At 33.2% G+C, this 21915-nt stretch overlaps 4 protein-coding genes and 1 long non-coding RNA gene across 7 annotated transcripts; 3 read left to right on the top strand and 2 right to left on the bottom strand.

Moving 5' to 3' along the window:
* The first annotated feature begins 94 nt into the window (after nt 1-94).
* On the top strand, nt 95-1245 carry LOC135799751 (uncharacterized protein C14orf119). Of its 2 annotated transcripts, none has more exons than XM_065312958.1 (4): nt 95-211; nt 270-457; nt 638-858; nt 910-1245. In XM_065312958.1, the coding sequence occupies exons 3-4, from the start codon at nt 667-669 to the stop codon at nt 1084-1086; spliced, it is 369 nt and encodes a 122-aa protein (XP_065169030.1). In that variant the 5' UTR covers nt 95-211; nt 270-457; nt 638-666; the 3' UTR covers nt 1087-1245. The 2 variants fall into 2 exon arrangements, with proteins under 2 accessions (XP_065169030.1, XP_065169031.1); XM_065312959.1 differs by having other exon boundaries at nt 121-269; nt 332-457.
* Nucleotides 1099-8688, bottom strand: Sptz (zinc finger FYVE-type containing 26 spastizin). Its single transcript, XM_065312953.1, is given in 6 exon segments — nt 1099-3112; nt 3176-3277; nt 3343-3581; nt 3639-5954; nt 7233-7732; nt 7735-8688. Coding segments are annotated over 6 exon segments (5742 nt in total). The 5' UTR covers nt 8456-8688; the 3' UTR covers nt 1099-1248.
* A 371-nt stretch (nt 8689-9059) lies between these two features.
* On the top strand, nt 9060-10894 carry LOC135799759 (spermine oxidase-like). Its single transcript, XM_065312965.1, has 4 exons — nt 9060-9502; nt 9570-10164; nt 10223-10425; nt 10483-10894. Exons 1-4 carry the CDS (start codon nt 9060-9062, stop codon nt 10721-10723), a joined length of 1482 nt encoding a protein of 493 aa, XP_065169037.1. The 3' UTR covers nt 10724-10894.
* LOC135799749 (probable peptidoglycan muropeptide transporter SLC46) lies at nt 10713-14363 on the bottom strand. 2 transcript variants are annotated; one of them, XM_065312954.1, is made up of 8 exons: nt 13779-14363; nt 12509-12769; nt 12192-12452; nt 11939-12113; nt 11688-11868; nt 11263-11632; nt 10932-11172; nt 10713-10870 (listed from the first exon to the last, which is right to left on the bottom strand). In XM_065312954.1, exons 2-8 carry the CDS (start codon nt 12573-12575, stop codon nt 10780-10782), a joined length of 1386 nt encoding a protein of 461 aa, XP_065169026.1. In that variant the 5' UTR covers nt 12576-12769; nt 13779-14363; the 3' UTR covers nt 10713-10779. The 2 variants fall into 2 exon arrangements, with proteins under 2 accessions (XP_065169026.1, XP_065169027.1); XM_065312955.1 differs by having other exon boundaries at nt 14175-14363.
* Nucleotides 14364-14777: 414 nt separating this feature from the next.
* Nucleotides 14778-21037, top strand: LOC135799752 (uncharacterized). Its single transcript, XR_010550060.1, has 3 exons — nt 14778-14934; nt 19285-19431; nt 19562-21037. It is a non-coding gene; the product is annotated as an uncharacterized lncRNA (long non-coding RNA).
* The last annotated feature ends 878 nt before the right edge of the window (nt 21038-21915 follow it).

Below are 21915 nucleotides of genomic sequence, written 5' to 3'. Positions count from 1 at the left end.
TAGTTTTTTAGTTTATAAGTACAGAGAATATGCGACAAAAACAATATTCCATATTCTTAATATACGTTATGCAGGGTGTTTCTTAAATTACAACAAATTACTGGACATATTTTTAGTTCACAAAGTATGTACATAGCGTTAAAGTGCAAACTGCAGTTGCACAGCGATTGTCTCGTTAACACCGATTTTCCTGACTTCTACGGTGCAAACGGTAGCCTAATGAACCTATGTAAGTCATAGTGAAGTCAAGTTATATGTAGTGAATGTAGGTAGGTACACACAGGTGATCAAACGCGATTGTTGGTTATCCATACAACTTGTAAGTCTTCAGCTGCCGACGCTGTCGACGTAGAACACTGAACGAACGCAAAAGACTCGAATACGTAGCATTTAGTGAAACTATGTGAGGACGTGGGACGAATAAACTGCCTAATTACGGTGAAACCAATATTGAAACGTAAGTTTTTTCCATATTTGCGTAAACAAGAATGGCTCTGCACTTTTCCTCAATGGCAGTGACCTTTCACGTTCACCAAAATCGTAAACAATTTATTTTTATGCACAAAGCATCTCACATCAGTACAGAGTATACAGCGTTCGCTTCTCCTTCGCTACAACGATTTTCATCACGTTGCAGGCTAGTTGATACCAGTATTAACAATAAAAATGAGTCTCAGTGTGGATAATCAAATGAGCTACATGCTGCAGTGGTTCCACGAATGGAGTGAACTCCAAAGATCTGATTTTCTTCCCATTGTGGTGGAAAACTATGGAAATAAGGCACATGTGAATGGAATTGTGAACAACATTGCCAATGTTAATTTTCAGGACAAACCAATGTCACTCTTTCAATGCAGAGTAAGTAATGTTAATGAATAGAACAAATTACATTAACTGCAATCATTTTAGGTGAAATTGTTTAAAGAATGGATTCCACAATGGGATGGTGACAACAAGGCTGATTTCTTGAGAAGGATTGGTGAGATTGATCCAGGTTTTGGTGACAAAGTGCACGCTGAGATGCAGAACGGTGTTCCGCACTCAGAAACAAACGGGATCGCAAGTGAAGAGATTCTTGAAGACTAAACTGACGTAACATTATCTGTTTTTGATTAAGCTGATATATATCATTTTTATTTTTTATACATTACTTTAAAACTGCTATTGATATTAAGTTTTTAACGCATTTGGATATTCTGATGTTTGTCACTGAATGTGGTATTAAATTGTGATAAAATTCCATCACATTCAGTCTTTCGAATGGCTATGAACTTGCAGCAGCCTCTGGCATAGCTTTTTAATGTCTTGTTTATTAATCAATTCGGCTTCGCGAAGAATCCGACGAATGTCACCGAATCGATTATATTTAGCTGCTAAAAGATACGCGCTCTTCAACTGACGTGTCTCAATATAAATGGATATTTTCGTCGCGCGGTCCGTGATGAGTTTGATCAATGATTCGAGTTGCGAGGTTGGTACATCGTTGCGATTAAGCGTGCGCACAGCCAATGTCAACATCTCGTCGCAGATACTGGTAACAGCCGGGTCGTTTAAGCCTTTACTGCGTATACAGTTGACCAATTCAGCAATTTCATTGTAGCGATCTTCACGCGCCAATTGTCGACCTGCGTCGCAATACACCTTCAGAGTTTTTAACTTGTAATCTTGTATAATGCTATAGGCCAGGTCATAACCATCCTGGACCTTTTCCCCGCTGATGATCAAGAGTACAGCTAACTGTACTTTCTCACTATTAGAGTCAAAAAGTGTAGGTAGTTGTTTTGGATGTGGACGTTGTGGAAGTAATTGCATCAATTGTAAATCACTCTTTTCTTGTTGAGCTAAAAACTTTGTCAATTGACTCTGGCGCTTTATCGTGTGAATGTGTTGTTCGATTGTTCTCGAATCCATCTTCATCACTAGCGAAGGATTTGAAAGAGCTGGTTTTTCTTCGTAACTATTGTCACTGATATTCTTAACAACCGCGTTTACTTCGACCCATTGTTGTTGTTCAAGTTCCTGTAGGAAATGCGCCTCTGCCTTGTCGAGGAAATGAATATTTGACGACAATTCTTGATAAGAAGTTGCATTGTCCTTATAGAATCGTATGCAGGTCATTGCGGCGCGGACATAATCAACCATGTATTGCTGCAGTTGATATAAAGAGTTTAACAATCCTTGCTTTTCAAGATGCCTGCAGATTCCTTTGAGATAGTCTTTCCAAATCTCCAGCGTAGAATCAATCCGTGACATGGCTTTTTGTAGTTGATTTACTTTCCCGTCTTTTAGACAGATAATGTATACTTCGATAAAAATATCAACCGCAACTTTGTTATCATACATGTATATCAAACTTTGCGTGATATTATTATGCTTTAAATAAAACTGCAGTAATCCTAGATGACTGCCGTACTTATTTAAATAATATAAGCACTCTTGGAAATAAACAGGATCAAGATTACAGCCTTTGAAATCTGTTTTAGATTCTAGGTTGCCATTTGCAATAGATTTTAAATTACGTAGTTTGGCTTTAATCAAAATGGCGCTTGCATTGTTCTTGTCGGTGGTTTTTCGAGGAGAAGTTTGTGATGTAAAACTAATCGTTCTACTTTCAAGAATCTCAATAATCTGCTCCAAAATAGCTGGATTTTTGAGTGGTTTATTATCTGTTGTACTAGAACGTGAGAATTTCGATCGGAAACCAGCGCCATCAATGAGATCATCATCTACAACGCTAACGCTTAGAGAATCATAATGACCGGATTTATCAAAACAACGCTGGAACTTCTCGCGGGCCATTTGTAAACATCCGGCTTTCAAGCAGCTCTTTCCCCAGGCGGCAAAGACGCCCGCATTTTCTAAGCCAGCTTTTGTTGATACGTCCAACGCGAAAGACCACTGTTCTTGCATTAATAGTTTATCGCGTAATTTTCGTAAAATTATACCGTCTACATACGGTGCACCGGAAGATGATGGCGGGAGTAGATTTAAACAACCGCGTTCAGCTAGCAAAGCAAATAAATCAGCTTGGGATAGTATACGATCAGCTTGTGAAGAGCCCCATGGTAGTTGGCACTCGGATGATATCATTTTTGCTGCTATCGCCAATGACCTAAACATTAAAACATAAATATTAACGAAATTCGTGATTATTTTCACAAAATTAATCAATTACTTTAACATTTTTATCACTAGAATGTAGTCAACTTCTTGGGGAGCGTTCTGTGCAGGAGGTTGCAGTAGTTTCAACATGACATCACATTGATCCAATAGAAACCTAAATAAAATCATTTTCAGTAAATATAAACAAAATTCTAATCTATTAAGTATATTAATACGTACTTTGGATAAGAATGTGTTTTTGTATGATATTTCATAATCGCTAGACATAATGAAACACTTGGAGCATGTTCGTATGAAAATTCTTGTCTAACAATCGAATTGTGTTCAGAACTATCCGATAGGAACCAATAATCACAGACGACTGACTTGTTTGATGTGCTATCACTTTTCGCGTCTGTTTTAGATTGATCATAACAATCCACACAGACGCGAACTAAAATATCTCCGTATGTAGGCACCTTTAAACATAAAACATTTATTAAAATATGAGCATTATACATTAATAACTAACGTACTTGCATGCGTTTTGTTGAACAGTTGAAGCAAATCACACGTCCGCAACGTCGGCAGTGATGTCTCCTGTTAAACATAGAAAACACCGTGTTCTGGCAACACATACACTCCAACACTTGATCATTCGGAATCCATTCAGATTTACTCGGCACATTCTGCGGCATTTCAAAGTATTTTCTATCCGGTCCGTAGATGGAATCCAAACTCTCCATAAGTTTATTATCGGATCCTTTCAGGAGACTTGGATGCGGCGCGAGAATGATTCGAATATCCAAACTTTTCTCAGCGTATTTTCTGAGCAACTCATCGATTGCTTCTAAAGATATGACATTGTCATTAAACTCGCAGTTTTCTAAATCACCACGGATGTCTTCCAAGATAGCGCCGAGTTTATCCAACTTTGTGTTCATAATTAACATTTCTATCAATGACAACGGACTGTTAATTAAACACCATAGTAATTCTCGTTCATGAAGTTGAAAGTTTCGTAATATCTTTGAACTTACATGGACATTCTTCAAAAAGTTTTCATCATCATACCCTTGTTCCTTTAGATATTCAATAATAAACTCCAGTTGGTTTAAATTTCGGACTGTTTCTACTAATTCCAAACACATAGCTATTGGATTTTCTAATTTTGATAAAAGTTCTTGAATGCTGATTAAATTTTCACTACAATTGAACAAGGCAGCCATGTAATGCGTTGGAATATTTAGCAGAAGATTCTTTGCATCGTAAAACTTATCGAAACTTAATAATAAATTAGTTTTCGGTGTTGTTAGCAGTTTTTCATAAACTTCTTGTGGTGACACCAAGCATAAATTGTGAACGGCATACCACGAATCATATTTGAATCGTAGTCGAACATCTTCACAAAATTGAATCTTTTCCGACCATTTTATCAGTTCAAGATCAACCTCCATCTTTAATAAAGACACACAGAATTCTCCAGGCCATGTCATAAAGTTTTCCAGGATTACTTTCCCTCGTAGATCATCACTCTTAATATATTTTACATATTTATAACTTTCATCATCGTAGGTATCAGTAATCAAGTTCATCAATATCGTGTCTCGCAAGTTGTAAGTTTCCTGTGAGAATTTACACTCTGGTATACTATTAATAATCAACAACATATTCATCCAAGTACTTCTTAAATGTCCTTCTGATATTTCTTCAGCTGGTTCCACTGCTGGTTCATCTGAAGTTTCTTCATCCAACATATGTTTATTTACAAAATTCACACATCTTTCATAATAATCCTGATGTAAAGCCGTGACAATTTTATTATTACTGAATAGTCTTTTTAAATGATCAATTTCCACGGTATTAGTAAACTGAGTGAAATATTTTGTACGTGTTTCATTGACTTCCATTTGTTCAAAGTTGAAAATTTCATTTATAATGAATGCTAATAACCAGTTACGTTTCGCGATGTAAGAAAAAACAACTTTAGTAGGTTCCTGATACTCATACAGTCTATCAACACATGCGTGTCGGTCTATCAATCGTATTTGTGGGAAGCAATTCGTTGCTGTGGTGTATAAAAGATCAATTTTGAGTTTTCCAAACAGATGTTCAAAGTCCCTTGGATCCATCTTGCGTTCAAACAATAATTTTCTCATCCAATCAGAACGACACCGTCGCAATTGATCAAAATAAGAAACAAAATTTCCCCGAGTTATTAAATCGGAATTACTGCCTTCAGTATTAAATATTCTCAGGAAAAGTTTGAGATAATTAAACACGCGGTGAAAATAACTCGTTTGATTCACTTCTTTTATCCCTGCGAGTTGTTTTAAGTCAGAATATGTTTTGTAGATTAAATGTAGCTGTGCATCGTTTCCATCAGTAGAGGTATTGCTTAAATAATTATTAAATGAAGCAAGCGTGTGTTTGACTTCATGGTAAAACTGTAATTTAGTTCGGTATGCTTCTAAGTCGAGATCGTAGGATGCGCTTGTGAGTATTTCCTGTATATTTCCGTTTTGTATACTGTTTAATAATACTGTCACTTTATTGTGGAACTTGTGTGAGAATTGTATGCAATCTAAAACTTCTTTGGTATCGTCGTGGCTCATAGCAGCAATGAATGCAACATCGGTTGAATCATGCAGTGTTTCACTGTCATTCTTTAGAAAATCATCTAATATTCGCTTTGGGTGTTTGTCGAAACAAGATGGCGGCGAATTTATATTCGGCATTTGTTTTTGAAGCTGTTGGAGTTTGAAAGCTTGTTGGAGTAGAGAGCGGAGATCATTCAGTTTTTCCGTGTATACTATTTCTTTGGCAAGCGGTGTTTCTTCTAAATTAAAAATCTGAAAGAAATGATATAGAAATGTCAGTTTTTGCAGTCAAAATGATTACATTTATTAAAATGATAAATATTTTGATATATTTTGCGCAAATTAAGTTGATTTGTGGTCTTTGGCCACCAGAATATGTAATTCACTTGGATGTAACTGAAACATTTATAATTTCCGACATGTTTGATTCGGATGATGCTGAAGATTTCAGTGAGGAAGATATGAACCTAATAAAAAGGTCACAGGTGAAGCATATTATAAAACCAGGCGATGAAAAGAAGAATTTCATGTTACGAGAATTTGCTGAGAGGAAAAATCGAGAGGCTTTTGAGAAAGAATTGAAAACAACCACTTTTAAAGATTTTTACTTAACAAAAACAGATGAATATTTATATGATTTTAATGATGAACCTGTTAATGCAGAATTTGTAGACGTAGTAGATGAATCAGAACAAGTAAGATAAAACTAAAACATAACTGTATTCAATGTAACCTTAATTTTGTTCTATTATTAAGGATAACATTAAAAAACGCTTTAACAAGTCTAGGAACAAAAATGGCACCGGTTTAAAACGCGATGATTACAACTACGAGGCTTTAAAACAAGAATACGATGAAAAAGCGATAAAAGACGCAAAATCTAGCAATGTATTAAAATACGTCGAAGTCACAGAAAAAGAAGGATTAAAAGATTCGGCAAAAAACATCCTATCATTCAAACAAAGAAAAAACTGCACCGCTGAAGAAAGAAAAGGTATCGGATTTAATGCAATCCGATGTTTTTTCAAAGACATACCGAAAATGGCAAAGAAACCAAAAAGCGAACAGAAAAAACTCTTGTCACGTTTGTTAAAACTCGTATTAATATGGTTGGGAGTTTATGTAATCATCGCCGTGCCATGTTGGTGCACCCGCGGCTGGTGCTGCTGTTGTTGCAGGTGCAAATTCTGCAAACCGCGAAAGACAATCGAAGCAGCTAAACAATTCTTAGCAGAGAACCCGGTCGGTGTTTTACATATTGATGGAAAAGAAGTGAAGTATACTCCTACTGTATACGAACATTATGCACAACAGAGACTTGAAAAAGTCGTAATGAAGTTGTAATATTAAGATTTTTGCTGGAATTCCATAATCACTGATTTAACATAAAGAAAAACATATTTTTATATATTTCACAAACTTTTATTGTAATACTTCATCATATTTCGTAATAGTTTGTGACATTCATAAAAGTTGTCTTTTATTTTATGTTAAATCAGTTGTAACATTAAAATATCATAAATTTATTACCTGTATCACTTGATGCGCTTTATCAAATCGTCCTTTCTTCAAACTTGTTTGAATCAACGTCTCAGAGTCAGATAACATGTGACTCATATCAAACGCGTCCAAATCATCCAACATTTCCAATCGCCACAGCGCTTCCTTCACATGACGATTTAATTCTTGTAAATTATTCGCTTCGTTTGATCGCATTGGTATTTTCGACTTCAAGTCATCAATACAAGGCCGAAGAAAGTATAATAATAGCCTCAATTCTTTATCAGCGCAAACAAAAGTGTCTGCGTCATTATTTTGGAGATTTTCATGAAGATGTTTCCATTTTAAGAAACACATCGTAAAGATATCCTCTAAAATCTGCAGATTTAACTTTGGATTCAAATTTTCTAATGCGTCCCTAGCATCGTTCACATACTGCGATATATTTTCTGTTGTTAAATTTCCTATACACTTAATAATATTCGCTAGAATCACGAAAGAAGTGAATTCATCCACATCTCTGACGCTGTATCAGATTCAATATTGCATTCAAATCTTAATTCTTCTTCTTTCAGTTTTTCTTGCACGTCATTCCATATCGTAGATTCATTTAATGGCAAAAGCTCCGAAAACAACTTGAGTAATTTATTTTGGTTCACAGCGTGGAACAATTGCGTGTCAGTTAAATTTAAATCACTTGCAATCGCTTTTTGTTTACAATATAAAAAGATATTTAAAATATACTTAATTTGAGTCACGTATGACGCGATAAATTCATCGTCCACTTTCTTTGTTTCAATAAACTCTAATAGATTCTGAACAGTTTCAATGGTTATCACATGTTGATTCGTCAGTTTAATTAGTTGGAAGATTTTAATCTCGTTTTGTAGACTTGGTTCGAAAGATTTCAGCAATGCGCGTGATGTGACGTCGTTAGAATGCAACAATTCTTCGAACCAGTGTTTCCGCCGATAGTAACAATGCGTAAACAAAGAAATTCCATCGTGTAAACTTAATGGTTGCTGTATTTCATACTCAACGATTTTTGATAAGAGTTTTGTGCAGGGATTTGCTAGCAGATTGAAAAATACGAGATCTTTGCGTAGGAGTCCATCGTCGAATAATTTGTATAATTTTGGAAGCACTGTATCGTCAAACTCGTCATCACTTAGTTTTATTAACGCGAAATTTGTGTAGATATTGGGCAGCTGTTGTTCCCGATAGTTTGTTATTAATTCCAGTAGTTTATTCATGATGCACTGAGGGAAAGACACGAATTGCGCGTTGATAGAACTATAAATGTTCGATTGTTGGACTCATTGCACTGACATTACTCGTCTGCATTCTGGGACGCAAATAAAGAAAGCGAAATTGAAGGCGTAATACGGAAACGTTTGGATTGGAATATCTTATCGACGAGACAAACATGGCTAATGTTTACAAACCAACTGACAAGCGATGCAGTCATACTTTAATCATAATTTTACAATTAGTGGATCAGCTGATTGTCATGTGGGCACCGGCTATGCAACCCAGTTTACACCTGTTATCATTTTAAATTCAAAAAGGTCATAAAAATAATAACACCCCTTATATTCAAGCAAATAGAAACAAAATGATTTTAATATTAAATAGATGATATTGTAAAACACAATAACAGAAAACAATATTAATCCTTTCAAAATCATAAAACACAATTATTGGATTATTTATATAAAAAAACAATATTTTTATTGTTTTATCTTATTATACAAATGTTTAACTGTATTTATTGTACCATTGTTGTAGTACTTTTGCTATAAATGCACCTGGTTTATTCATATCGCAATTTAATGAATGTATTATTCTCTTGAAAGAATGCAGTTTATTGTATTAATTACTATACTACATTTTGCATTTGCTGATAATGTGAATTCACCTTCAGTTATTATTATCGGTGCTGGCCCATCAGGTCTAGCAGCAGGTCGGAAATTATACGAAAATGGTTTTGCTGTGACAATTCTTGAAGCTGAAAACCGCATCGGAGGACGTGTTCACAGCGTGAAATTTGGCGACGCTTACGTTGACCTAGGCGCTGAATGGTGTCACGGTGAAGAAGATAATATTGTTTATCAAATGGTCAGACCTTTAGGAATATTACGACATTCTAATTATGATTATCATTTGATTTTTTCTGATCGGAATAATGTGGATGAATCATTCGATAATGAATTGGATGAATTGTATGATTCTACATACACAGCTGATGGTAACCGTAATCAATCAATTGATACTACTGTTGGTGAATATTGTATACGAATGTTAGTTAAGAAATATTTTAAAACATCGTTTTCCGAAACCAATTAAATTGCATCCATTTACTTATAGATTTAATTCAACGATTCGTGAAAAATGGGGTGACGATAAAGATAAATTCCGTACTGCTATGATGTGTCTAGAAACTTTTCATAGATATGCACTTAGCGATGAAGGATCTTTCTCTTGGTTGGACGTACCCGCTACAAATGATTACAGAAACTGTGAGGGTGATCTTGAGCAGAATTGGAACGGACGTGGCTATAAAACTATTTTGGAAATACTTCTCAAACGCTTTCCAACTGCTGACAAATCATTTCGATTAGATAAACGCATCAAGGTGAATACGGAAGTTGTTGAAGTAATCTATGAGGAAGATTTTTCTGTTGCGCTGTGTGCGGATGGCTCTGGATATGTTGCGGATCATATTATATTTACTCCGTCATTAGGAGTACTTAAACATCAATATAAAACGTTGTTCAGACCTCCGTTGAGTCCTAGGAAAGCGCAGGTCATTGAAGAATTAGGTATTTCGGCTGTTATTAAGGTAATGCTTCATTTCCCATGGCGATGGTGGCCGAAAGGAGATTTTACAGGGTGGACTTTTGTTTGGACTTATGAGGATAAAGAAATGTTACCAATTGAGTTTCCGTATGGACCAATTAGAGTAAGTTATTAAAAATTGTTTTTGGAAAGGAAAAAAAATTAATTTTTCATTTTTAAAGCATGATCAACATTGGTTACGTAATATAATGAGTATTTATCGCCTAGAACAAAATCCTCAAGCACTCAGTGTGTGGTTCACAGGCGAATTTGTTCCTGATTTAGAATTATTAGATGAACATATTTTAATTGAAGGAATTCTGTTTATGTTGAACAAATTCTTCGGTGATTTGTATTTCATTCCGTATCCTGACAAAATGATAAGGTACATCTTTATTTTAAACATATTTTCACAATCAAAACAAATATTTTTTGATTACAGAGGTGATTGGTACTCAAATCCACATTTTCATGGAACTTATTCTTATCAAACTATAATAGCTCGTGAACATTTCCCTGAATCACCAAATCTAGTCCTAGCTGAACCTATACTAAACAAAAGAGGTATCCCACGATTACAATTTGCTGGAGAAGCAACACATCCTTATCATTATTCCACTGTTCATGGAGCAATCGAAACAGGTTTCCGAGAAGCAGATAGGTTAATCAAAATTTATAAATAAATAGATGTATATAATTTCATATTACATATTTATACAAATGATACAGTAGAAAATAATTAATTAATAGGAGCGGGAGTTTCTGCTTGATCCTCTCTGATGTCTAAATATACAATGGTGTTTGATGTTCGTTTTAATATCACAATGAATCTGAAAATAAATTAATTCATTTTATATTATTTATGTTTTTCATAAGGCAATATTAACTTACATAAATAACAAGAGATTAATGATGTGTAATGAGAAGGGAATTAAATCAAACGCGCCCGGAAATACGTTGATTGAATTCGTGTATATTATTGTATACATTGGTCCTGCTGTCATTGCAATTAGTGATTCTAATGATATACCAAAAGCAAAAATTTGTCCAATTTCTGCGTGTGGTATTATTTTTGATAGTAGAGACCGTACCATTGGACTTACGACAGCGGACATTATTCGTAAAGAAACAGCTGGAAATGAAATAGTAATTAGATTACTGTTGTAACAATAGAGAAACAAAATGTGTATAATTGGTTGCATTTTTTTAACGTTTTGCTTACCTACGTATATTTGCCAATCATATTCAGCAAACGCAACCATAAAAGTATTTACCGCGCAAAATAGTAATGCGGTAATAATCAGCGGTAATTCAGGCACACGTAAAACGGTGTGTAAAATAAATATCCCCAAAAATCCGCCGAAGATCGCTATAACCGAGCGAATTGTACTATAAGTTGTGAGTTTCTGTAGATCCCAATGAAATTTCGAACGTAATAGTAAACTCTCCGTTCCGCTATTGTTTTCAGCCATTACGTAGAATATTATGGAACAGATACAAACCAAAAGAATTAGACGATTGTAACCCTGACGTTTTTTAAATGTGGTGCGACTCATTTCTTTTAAATTGTGTAATGAGAAGAATTTACAATCCTAAAAAATAACGTAGATAATTTTGTAAGATATTTATATGATTTCTTTTCTTTACTTCATCTTGTCTTATTTCGACTGTTTCGTTGAGAAAACAAAATGTTATTAACAGAGCTAATATAGAGAGACTAGTACAAATTATGAACACTCCTGTATATCCAATCAGTGCAAATATTTTCGCACTTAAAAATGTTCCCGCCAACATTCCCAGACCCAGAATGCCTTCCATTATTCCCAATCTAAAAATATTATTAATTATGTTTAGATATGTACATAATTATTACTTTAAATTAAATGTGAATGAAATACCTTAAGCCTCTGTTTTGTGCATTTGTAATATCTATAAGATAGCAGAAGGAAATCATAATAAAAGTTGGCAAACCACCGCTTAAAAGAGTCGGAATACATTGCAAGAATAAAAACCAAGGGTTAAGATTAGGTATGGCAGCTACTGCCACTTTAATTACATTTGATAGTGCAAATCCTGCAATAAAAACATTTAAAAACATATCATCTATAATGCAAACAAGTAAAAAGCAGTATTATTGGTTGCATACGTTACCTGTTAAAGTTAATATTAATATTGGCCTTCGTCCTTTTTTATCTGACCACGCTCCAACAAAAATACACAAAATACACGGTATTATCAATGTGACTAGATCCATTGTCATATTTATATAGTTTGCAATCGGTTCAACCTCTTTTTCTAATTCATTCGTAGCGTTATCTGTCGTGTTGATGCCTAATTTCGCACAATCGGTTTCATTATAACTCATTATGACATAACATGTGCGATAAATTATGAAGTTCATATTTACCGGCGCTAAAATAAACAAAACAATTAAAAGAGTTTACATATAAATTTAAACAATAACTTACCACCCAACATCAGTGCGAAAAATATTAAAAACACAGGAAATTCAATTCCTAATTTTATATAACCCATGTTGATGTTTATTTCTTTTTGTTTTTCGTTTAAATCACTTTAAATTATCACAAAACTTAGAATAACGTTGACGGTAAACTTATATAATATCACAGTTTATTATTTATGATAAATTCACTTTTTATAGTTGTTTTTTACTTTAAAATTGATTTAAAGTCCAATTAAAGTCCAATTTAATCCATTTTATTATCAATCTGCAATAAAACACACAACATCACTACTCGATGCGACTGCAGTCGCCGGCTCTATCGTCTATGCTATTATATAGTCATTATCACAATCAAATACACAATTTTGCTCGTCCTCGGTTTTCCGATAGAGATAATATGCAGCAAAACACGGAAGTAAAATGATTACCAGCGACTGCGCGCGCTGTTTCAAAATGAAAACCGCGTATATTTTGTTACCGAATATATGCGCTCATGTAAATTACTATCAGTGATTGGTTGTGTTATCAGCTAGTACATTATGCTATATTATGAGCTGACACATTTCTATTGTGATTAAAATGTAATATTAATATTGATGTGCACAACATTCAGAATTCGTGTGCAATGCTGGCCAAGGACAAAGAATTAAAAATAGATTTTAACTTTATACAGTTGCACATTGCACAAAATTAAAATTATGGAGTAAAGTATTGAATATTGCGCATCTTGAGACATTAATTATATTATTTTTAAGATTTCCTTAACATACAGTATTTGAACGTCTAGAAAATTATTTTAAACATGAAATTGTTACGAAAAGCACGTGAATGTGAATGATTGATGACTACAAAGCTGAAAACTTCATAAATAATGACTAATATTAAAAGTTATGATAGTTAGCAACGTATATATTTGAAACACGTAAAATTAATACTAAAATTCCTCCAAATTAAAACTTTATGCACATTGTTTTATTAGGCAGTGGGAAATAAAATTTATTTGAATTTAATCTCCGTGTCGCGACACGTTTTATATGTTTTCCTTTGTAGCAGGTAATAATTAGTATCATATTACGTCAGTCATCGTGCAGCTGGCTTCGTTCATTCTCGTTCAAAGGTTTGTTCGGTATGTCAAAACAAATATCAGCTGAGCAGCAGCTGCTGCCACACAGAAGCAAGTCAACTTTGTTTTGCTTGTAATGACTCGCGTTTTTTGTTTACGAATGTGAAGTATGTATACGCACAAAGTATTTTAAACAAATCAACTGACTCACCTCTTATCAATACTATCACAATCGTAATCATACAAATTTGGGAATTTGGTACTATTTTTATCATTTATTATTAGCTCACAAGTGTAAAACTCCAGATGATTACCGAATTATCCAATGTGATGTTTAACAATTGTTTTGCTTCAAGAATTAACGTTGTTTACACCGTGTCTAACCATAAACTATTCTAATCCAGTGGAATCGAATAGAAAATAGATGCAACATTAAACCTCTCTGGCTATAAACTGTTGTTTCTCAAGGTTGGTTTTAATTATACGTACTTTGTGCACTGGACTCTCACACTGTTAAAACAATTTTCAACTTCGTTCTTGCGGTTTTTATGCGTTTTTGTAAAACACGTTTTTCTATAAAATTCGTTTTGTGTTTATAGACACTCACCTAGGTAACTAGAACGAGTACACTTGTATGGATTCATTTTCAGTGCATGTACCTCGATTGTCTCTTGACTGGATTACTGATTATCACATATTATTGAACACTGATAAAAAAATTAAACAAATACGGTAACAACGCATTGTAAATGGTTAAATGTTGGAAAAATAATAAATAGAATCGTGCAATACTGTTGAGAAGAGATTTTTTAAATGACTAAGTATATATCTTTGTGAATCTCCTAATTTAAAATTAAATCAACGCGTATTTGCGTATTTTGCGGCTTTGCCTGCTTGCGTATAATTTAAAAGGATAAAACATGCAACAAAGTACATTCACCGTAAGGTGCTGCCCCCTACTGTACATAAATGTATTGCACGTATTTGCAGTTTTTATGTCACGTTGCCTCTCGTGAAATGCGTTTATACAATTTATAATACAAAAATGTGTAATGCATATAAATTTGTAGATTGGTTTCTGCCTATGTGTATTCTGCACTATGCGTTTATCAGTGTTGACAAAACAAGTTTTTATTCCTTGCTTCACGCGCCGAGGCTGTGCGCTTCTCTTTATGGCGCATAGGGGGCGAATTCGGCTTACTTGGCACGCTGACACTCAGCGACTTAGCCACTTAGTGTAGTTCTGTTCGCCTGGCGCGTCGGTCTGTGTTGCTTCTAAATATTAATTTGCTACACCTGCATGTAACCGTGTATCGATGTTCACTGAAGGCTACTGAGGTTCCCCGCCGATTTTAATCCATCTTAAGGTAATGTAATTCTCAAACCTTTTAATATTATTTGTAAAATGTATAATGTTGAAACCAGAGTAAAATGTGCATTAATTTTTATATTTCGTCTTTATTTGCACTTATGCGCTGAAGTAACAATTCCTCGCGAGTCGGTAAACGCATTTTTTAGACTCTTATCAGTTTGGTTGTTTTGAAACGAATCTTGTTGCGTTCACTGAGAGCAACTTTGCACGACCTTGTAGTGTGCCGTCGCTTTGCATGGTTCATCCTTGTATCAATCTTCGGTTGCTGCAAATATCTCGTAAACTAAAGGACATAGGAAGGAACGAATCGCAGAGTTTTAATATACGGACAGATCTCTATCAAATAGGCTAGTTAAATAGTAAATCTAAGACAAAATATTTTAATTTATAAGAAAAAATGGGCAAGCGGGGGGTGCTTAATAATAAAAATTTCGATTAAAATCAAGTATTTTCGAGTATTTCAATGTCGTAGGGTAAAAGGTCGAAAAACGCGACTAAAAGTGTTAAAAAGTGTTATTTTTCAATTTTTGCCCATTTTATTCAATCGCGAATATCTCGTAAACTAAAAGAGATATTTAGAATCTGATCGCAGCGTCTTAATCTACGGACTATTCTGTATCAGATAGGATAGCTGAAACAGAAATCTGAGAGATGAAAGTTTAATTCTTAAGCAAAAAATTGCCAAGGGGGGGTGCTTGATTCTTTTTTTCGACGCTTTTCAATAATTAATATCTCTTAAACTAAAAGCGATAGCTACCAATAAATTGTTGATTATGAAAGATTAGAAAATTCTCTATCAGATAAAAATATAAAATAACTAAATTTCCAACATTAAAAGGCCGAAAAACGCGACTAAAAGTGCTAAAAAGTGACATTTTTAAATTTTTGCCCATTTTATTCAATTGCGAATATCTCGTAAACTAAAAGAGATATTTAGGATCTGATCGCAGCGTCTTAATCTACGGACTATTCTCTATCAGATAGGATAGTTAAAACAGAAATCTGAGAGATGAAATTTTAATTCTTAAGCAAAAAATTGCCAAGGGGGGGTGCTTGATTCTTTTTTTCGACGCTTTTCAATAATTAATATCTCTTAAACTAAAAGCGACAGCTACCAATAAATTGTTGATTATGAAAGATTAGAAAATTCTCTATCAGATAAAAATATAAAATAACTAAATTTCCAACATTAAAAGGCCGAAAAACGCGACTAAAAGTGCTAAAAAGTGACATTTTTCAATTTTTGCCCATTTTATTCAATCGCGAATATCTCGTAAACTAAAAGAGATATTTAGGATCTGATCGCAGCGTCTTAATCTACGGACTATTCTCTATCAGATAGGATAGTTAAAACAGAAATCTGAGAGATGAAATTTTAATTCTTAAGCAAAAAATTGCCAAGGGGGGGTGCTTGATTCTTTTTTTCGACGCTTTTCAATAATTAATATCTCTTAAACTAAAAGCGATAGCTACCAATAAATTGTTGATTATGAAAGATTAGAAAATTCTCTATCAGATAAAAATATAAAATAACTAAATTTCCAACATTAAAAGGCCGAAAAACGCGACTAAAAGTGCTAAAAAGTGACATTTTTCAATTTTTGCCCATTTTATTCAATCGCGAATATCTCGTAAACTAAAAGAGATATTTAGGATCTGATCGCAGCGTCTTAATCTACGGACTATTTTCTATAAGATAGGATAGTTAAAACCGAAATCTAAGAGATAAAATTTTTATTCTTAAGAAAAAATTGCCAAGGGGGTGCTTGATACTTTTTTTCGACGATTTTCAATAATTAATATCTCTTAAACTAAAAGCGATAGCTACCAATAAATTGTTGATTATGAAAGATTAGAAAATTCTCTATCAGATAAAAATATAAAATAACTAAATTTCCAACATTAAAAGGCCGAAAAACGCGACTAAAAGTGCTAAAAAGTGACATTTTTCAATTTTTGCCCATTTTATTCAATCGCGAATATCTCGTAAACTAAAAGAGATATTTAGGATCTGATCGCAGCGTCTTAATCTACGGACTATTCTCTATCAGATAGGATAGTTAAAACAGAAATCTGAGAGATGAAATTTTAATTCTTAAGCAAAAAATTGCCAAGGGGGGGTGCTTGATTCTTTTTTTCGACGCTTTTCAATAATTAATATCTCTTAAACTAAAAGCGATAGCTACCAATAAATTGTTGATTATGAAAGATTAGAAAATTCTCTATCAGATAAAAATATAAAATAACTAAATTTCCAACATTAAAAGGCCGAAAAACGCGACTAAAAGTGCTAAAAAGTGACATTTTTCAATTTTTGCCCATTTTATTCAATCGCGAATATCTCGTAAACTAAAAGAGATATTTAGGATCTGATCGCAGCGTCTTAATCTACGGACTATTCTCTATCAGATAGGATAGTTAAAACAGAAATCTGAGAGATGAAATTTTAATTCTTAAGCAAAAAATTGCCAAGGGGGGGTGCTTGATTCTTTTTTTCGACGCTTTTCAATAATTAATATCTCTTAAACTAAAAGCGATAGCTACCAATAAATTGTTGATTATGAAAGATTAGAAAATTCTCTATCAGATAAAAATATAAAATAACTAAATTTCCAACATTAAAAGGCCGAAAAACGCGACTAAAAGTGCTAAAAAGTGACATTTTTCAATTTTTGCCCATTTTATTCAATCGCGAATATCTCGTAAACTAAAAGAGATATTTAGGATCTGATCGCAGCGTCTTAATCTACGGACTATTCTCTACCAGATAGGATAGTTAAAACAGAAATCTGAGAGATGAAATTTTAATTCTTAAGCAAAAAATTGCCAAGGGGGGGGTGCTTGATTCTTTTTTTCGACGCTTTTCAATAATTAATATCTCTTAAACTAAAAGCGATAGCTACCAATAAATTGTTGATTATGAAAGATTAGAAAATTCTCTATCAGCTAAAAATATAAAATAACTAAATTTCCAACATTAAAAGGCCGAAAAACGCGACTAAAAGTGCTAAAAAGTGACATTTTTAAATTTTTGCCCATTTTATTCAATTGCGAATATCTCGTAAACTAAAAGAGATATTTAGGATCTGATCGCAGCGTCTTAATCTACGGACTATTCTCTATCAGATAGGATAGTTAAAACAGAAATCTGAGAGATGAAATTTTAATTCTTAAGCAAAAAATTGCCAAGGGGGGGTGCTTGATTCTTTTTTTCGACGCTTTTCAATAATTAATATCTCTTAAACTAAAAGCGATAGCTACCAATAAATTGTTGATTATGAAAGATTAGAAAATTCTCTATCAGATAAAACTATAAAATAACTATATTTCCAACAGTAAAAGGGGGAAAAACGCGACTAAAAGTGCAAAAAGTGACATTTTTCAATTTTTGCCCATTTTATTCAATCGCGAATATCTCGTAAACTAAAAGAGATATTTAGGATCTGATCGCAGCGTCTTAATCTACGGACTATTCTCTATCAGATAGGATAGTTAAAACAGAAATCTGAGAGTTGAAATTTTAATTCTTAAGCAAAAAATTGCCAAGGGGGGGTGCTTGATTCTTTTTTTCGACGCTTTTCAATAATTAATATCTCTTAAACTAAAAGCGATAGCTACCAATAAATTGTTGATTATGAAAGATTAGAAAATTCTCTATCAGATAAAAATATAAAATAACTAAATTTCCAACATTAAAAGGCCGAAAAACGCGACTAAAAGTGCTAAAAAGTGACATTTTTAAATTTTTGCCCATTTTATTCAATTGCGAATATCTCGTAAACTAAAAGAGATATTTAGGATCTGATCGCAGCGTCTTAATCTACGGACTATTCTCTATCAGATAGGATAGTTAAAACAGAAATCTGAGAGACGAAATTTTAATTTTTAAGAAAAAATTGCCAAGGGGGGGGGGGGGTGCTTGATACTTTCTTTGACGATTTTCAATAATTAATAACTCTTAAACTAAAAGCGGTAGCCACCAACGAATTGTTGATTATGAAAGACTGGAAAATTCTCTACTAGATTAGAATATAAAATAATTAAATATCGTATGGTAAAATGGCGGAAAATGTGACTGAAAGTACTAAAAATTAAATTTTCTTAAATTTTTATGATTTTTGGAGTGAAATCGTGACTAAAAAGAGACAAACATATTCGTTTATATGGTTTAGCCTGCGAGAGAATAAGAGAACACAAATATATATTTTTCTGCGTTCTTTTATTTGCGTTCGCTAGTTCTTGCCGCGTGTTGTGATAAAAATAAAACCTTCTTTTCTTACACTATCTCCATTAAATAATTTTTAATAATAATGTTACGCTTTACTAATGCTGGTTTTCACATCAGGTGGCTGCAGGAACAGTCCGTCACAGCTTCTTCCACTACTTGTATCTTAAGAGGTTTCAATTAAAAATTGATCAGTACTGGGGTCATGATTATTTTTAAGATTGTATACAACTTGCAATCGTAGGATTATTGGATTTTTTGCACATGGTGAGTGATGTAGTTTTATATATTCATGACATTATTTAAGTTTCATTTCTCTTATAATTAAATAATCGCATAATAATGATACTGTTTTACTGAAAATTTATTAATAGAATTTTAAAACTGTGATTTTTAGGTTTACGTATTTTTGCGTGTCCTGTCGAGAATCTGGAACCAGGATTACACATCCATAAGTTTTGCTATAAGGGGGGGCAAGGAGATTGAACAAGAAGTGAAGAATGAAGTTAGTATACCCCAACATTCCTGGGCGTATGAAGTCTGTATTAATGCTTTCAATTAAATTTGGTTCAAAAACAGCCCATGTGATGAGTTTCAAACTTAATATGTGTAACTTTGCATAGAAAACTGTAATACTCTAAAGTAGCAGTGCTGAAGTTGACGCACCCGAATATAGATGGCGACAGACTCATATTTTACGTTTGCTTTCAAGGTTTAAATTGTTGTCTAATTTTAAATATTAATTATTATAGACTCAAATCTTTATTTTTGTATGCTTTTACGTAATTTCTTTTTGTAATTTACATTCAAAATTTAACGGCTGCGCAAAGCATTTATTATAAATTTATTTGTGTGCGATAAATAACTCAATATTTATGCTATAAATGTTATGATGAATTTACATCAGCTGAGAAAAACTAATTGATTTTGCTGATTAGCAGACTATTCTTTGTAATTTTAAGTTTACTTGTAATTTAATTGTAGTAAAATTCAGCGCAAATCATATGTTTAATGTTTAATTGTTTAAAATACTTAACAAGATGTTTGCTTTCAATTGAATTGTTGTAAAATCCAGGAAAAATCTTGCATTTAAAGTGTTTTGGCATAAAACATTTGCGAATATTTTTTTAGACTGACGCTAAATTGTGCGCTAATCTTGTTTTCGTATTTATAATTTTTAACGACGAAAACTAGACAAGATATTTACTTCCTATTTAATTGGCTTAAAATGCTGCCAAATTCTTGTATCAAAAGTTTATTAGTGTCGGCCACTTGACAAGTTGTTTGCTTTCAATTTAATTGGCTGGAAATTGGATTGTTGCTACAGTTTGATTGTGTGAAACACTTGATTCCGCAAAATAACAGAACTCGCTTTGAAAAAGTTTTAAATGGATGTTTAGGGAGAAATAATACAAAAATAGAATAGAAATGATATTAATGCAAAATCAGGAAATAAGCAGAGCTACAAAATTTTAATTCGCCTACAAATGATTATTGTAATATTACTGTAATTGCTGTGTTAAATGTGAATGTTTGTAATGTTATTTTCTGTTTTAAACAGGCATGTTTCTTGTGTTAGTAGTGTAGAAACTTTGATATTTGTTTTAATAGATAGATATGTCAGATAAGTGTTTATGGTTGCTGTTTGTATAATTTGTAATTTATTAACAACACTTATAAATATATTTAATTAGTGAAATACTAAATATTTAATATATGTAATTAAATTTAATATTAGGAACATCTTGAATATGCGGTAATTATGTTAAAGAAAATATTTTGAAACTTAAATGTTTTATCATATGTTAAAGATTTGTGTACTAATATACATTTTGATGTTTAAATGGAAAATATGAACAATTATCATGAACAAGTGCACTTAAATTCCGTAAAATTTAAATGTTACTAGATATGAAGCAAACCCGACTAGAACAAATATCCGTGTATGTATGTAAACAATTTTTTGTCGAGTTCAGCGAGCGCATCCCACTGCGTATCGTGTTGCTGCGCATGCAGTTCGATTCCGGCCATCGAGTAAACCGCGTGTGCTCATAGCGACTAGTTTTATTTCCTTATATCATAATTAAGTAAATCGATTTGTATTCAATAAACAATCGACACCATATACCGGAATGATACCTGAACAGAGGTTTGCTAGTGTGATTGCAAGCGTAAAACGTTTTTCAGCCGTGGAGTAATTGTCAGTTCACCATTGCGTGTGTGGTTCCGTCGGGTGACGGATATATTCTTACAACTAAGAATAACTTGGATTTAGGATTAGTTCCTGCAAATAGACAACGTTAGTGTCCCAGGAAGAAGTTTGTGAGTGCAAGATCCATGCAGTTTACAATATGACGGGAGTGTTGGAGATGCGCGCATTTAAAAAATGAATATATTGTTAAATATAATTAATAAAACACAATTTAAAATTTCAATCGCATTCACATTTATTTGTGATATCCTCTTTATCGTTTCCAGGATAAGCGTCTTACATCATATTGCGTATGAATCTTGTGTGCGTGAAACGTGTGCATCATAGCTAAGGCTTGTGTTGTTGTTTTTAAAAAGTTGAATAAAGTAGAAACATAAATAGAAGAATCAAATATTAGTGATAAAAACACTCGGTGGTCGAGTGGAGACGTGCACCTGCTGGCATGCCAGCAGACGCGGATCGAATCTCAGGTATAGAGGGCATTTTTCTCAAATATAAAAATATCAGGTGTAATTTGGGTTGCATATATGAATGGCAAC

The sequence above is a fragment of the Atheta coriaria genome, unplaced genomic scaffold (genome assembly GCF_025399875.1).
Source record: "Atheta coriaria isolate IRGN ID8LTWV9N9 unplaced genomic scaffold, Caltech_Dcor_3.1 hic_scaffold_9_pilon, whole genome shotgun sequence".
Classification (NCBI taxonomy): Eukaryota; Metazoa; Arthropoda; class Insecta; order Coleoptera; family Staphylinidae; genus Dalotia; species Dalotia coriaria.
The sequence above is the reverse complement of the archived record's forward strand: the minus strand, read 5'-3'. Positions and strand labels throughout refer to the sequence as shown.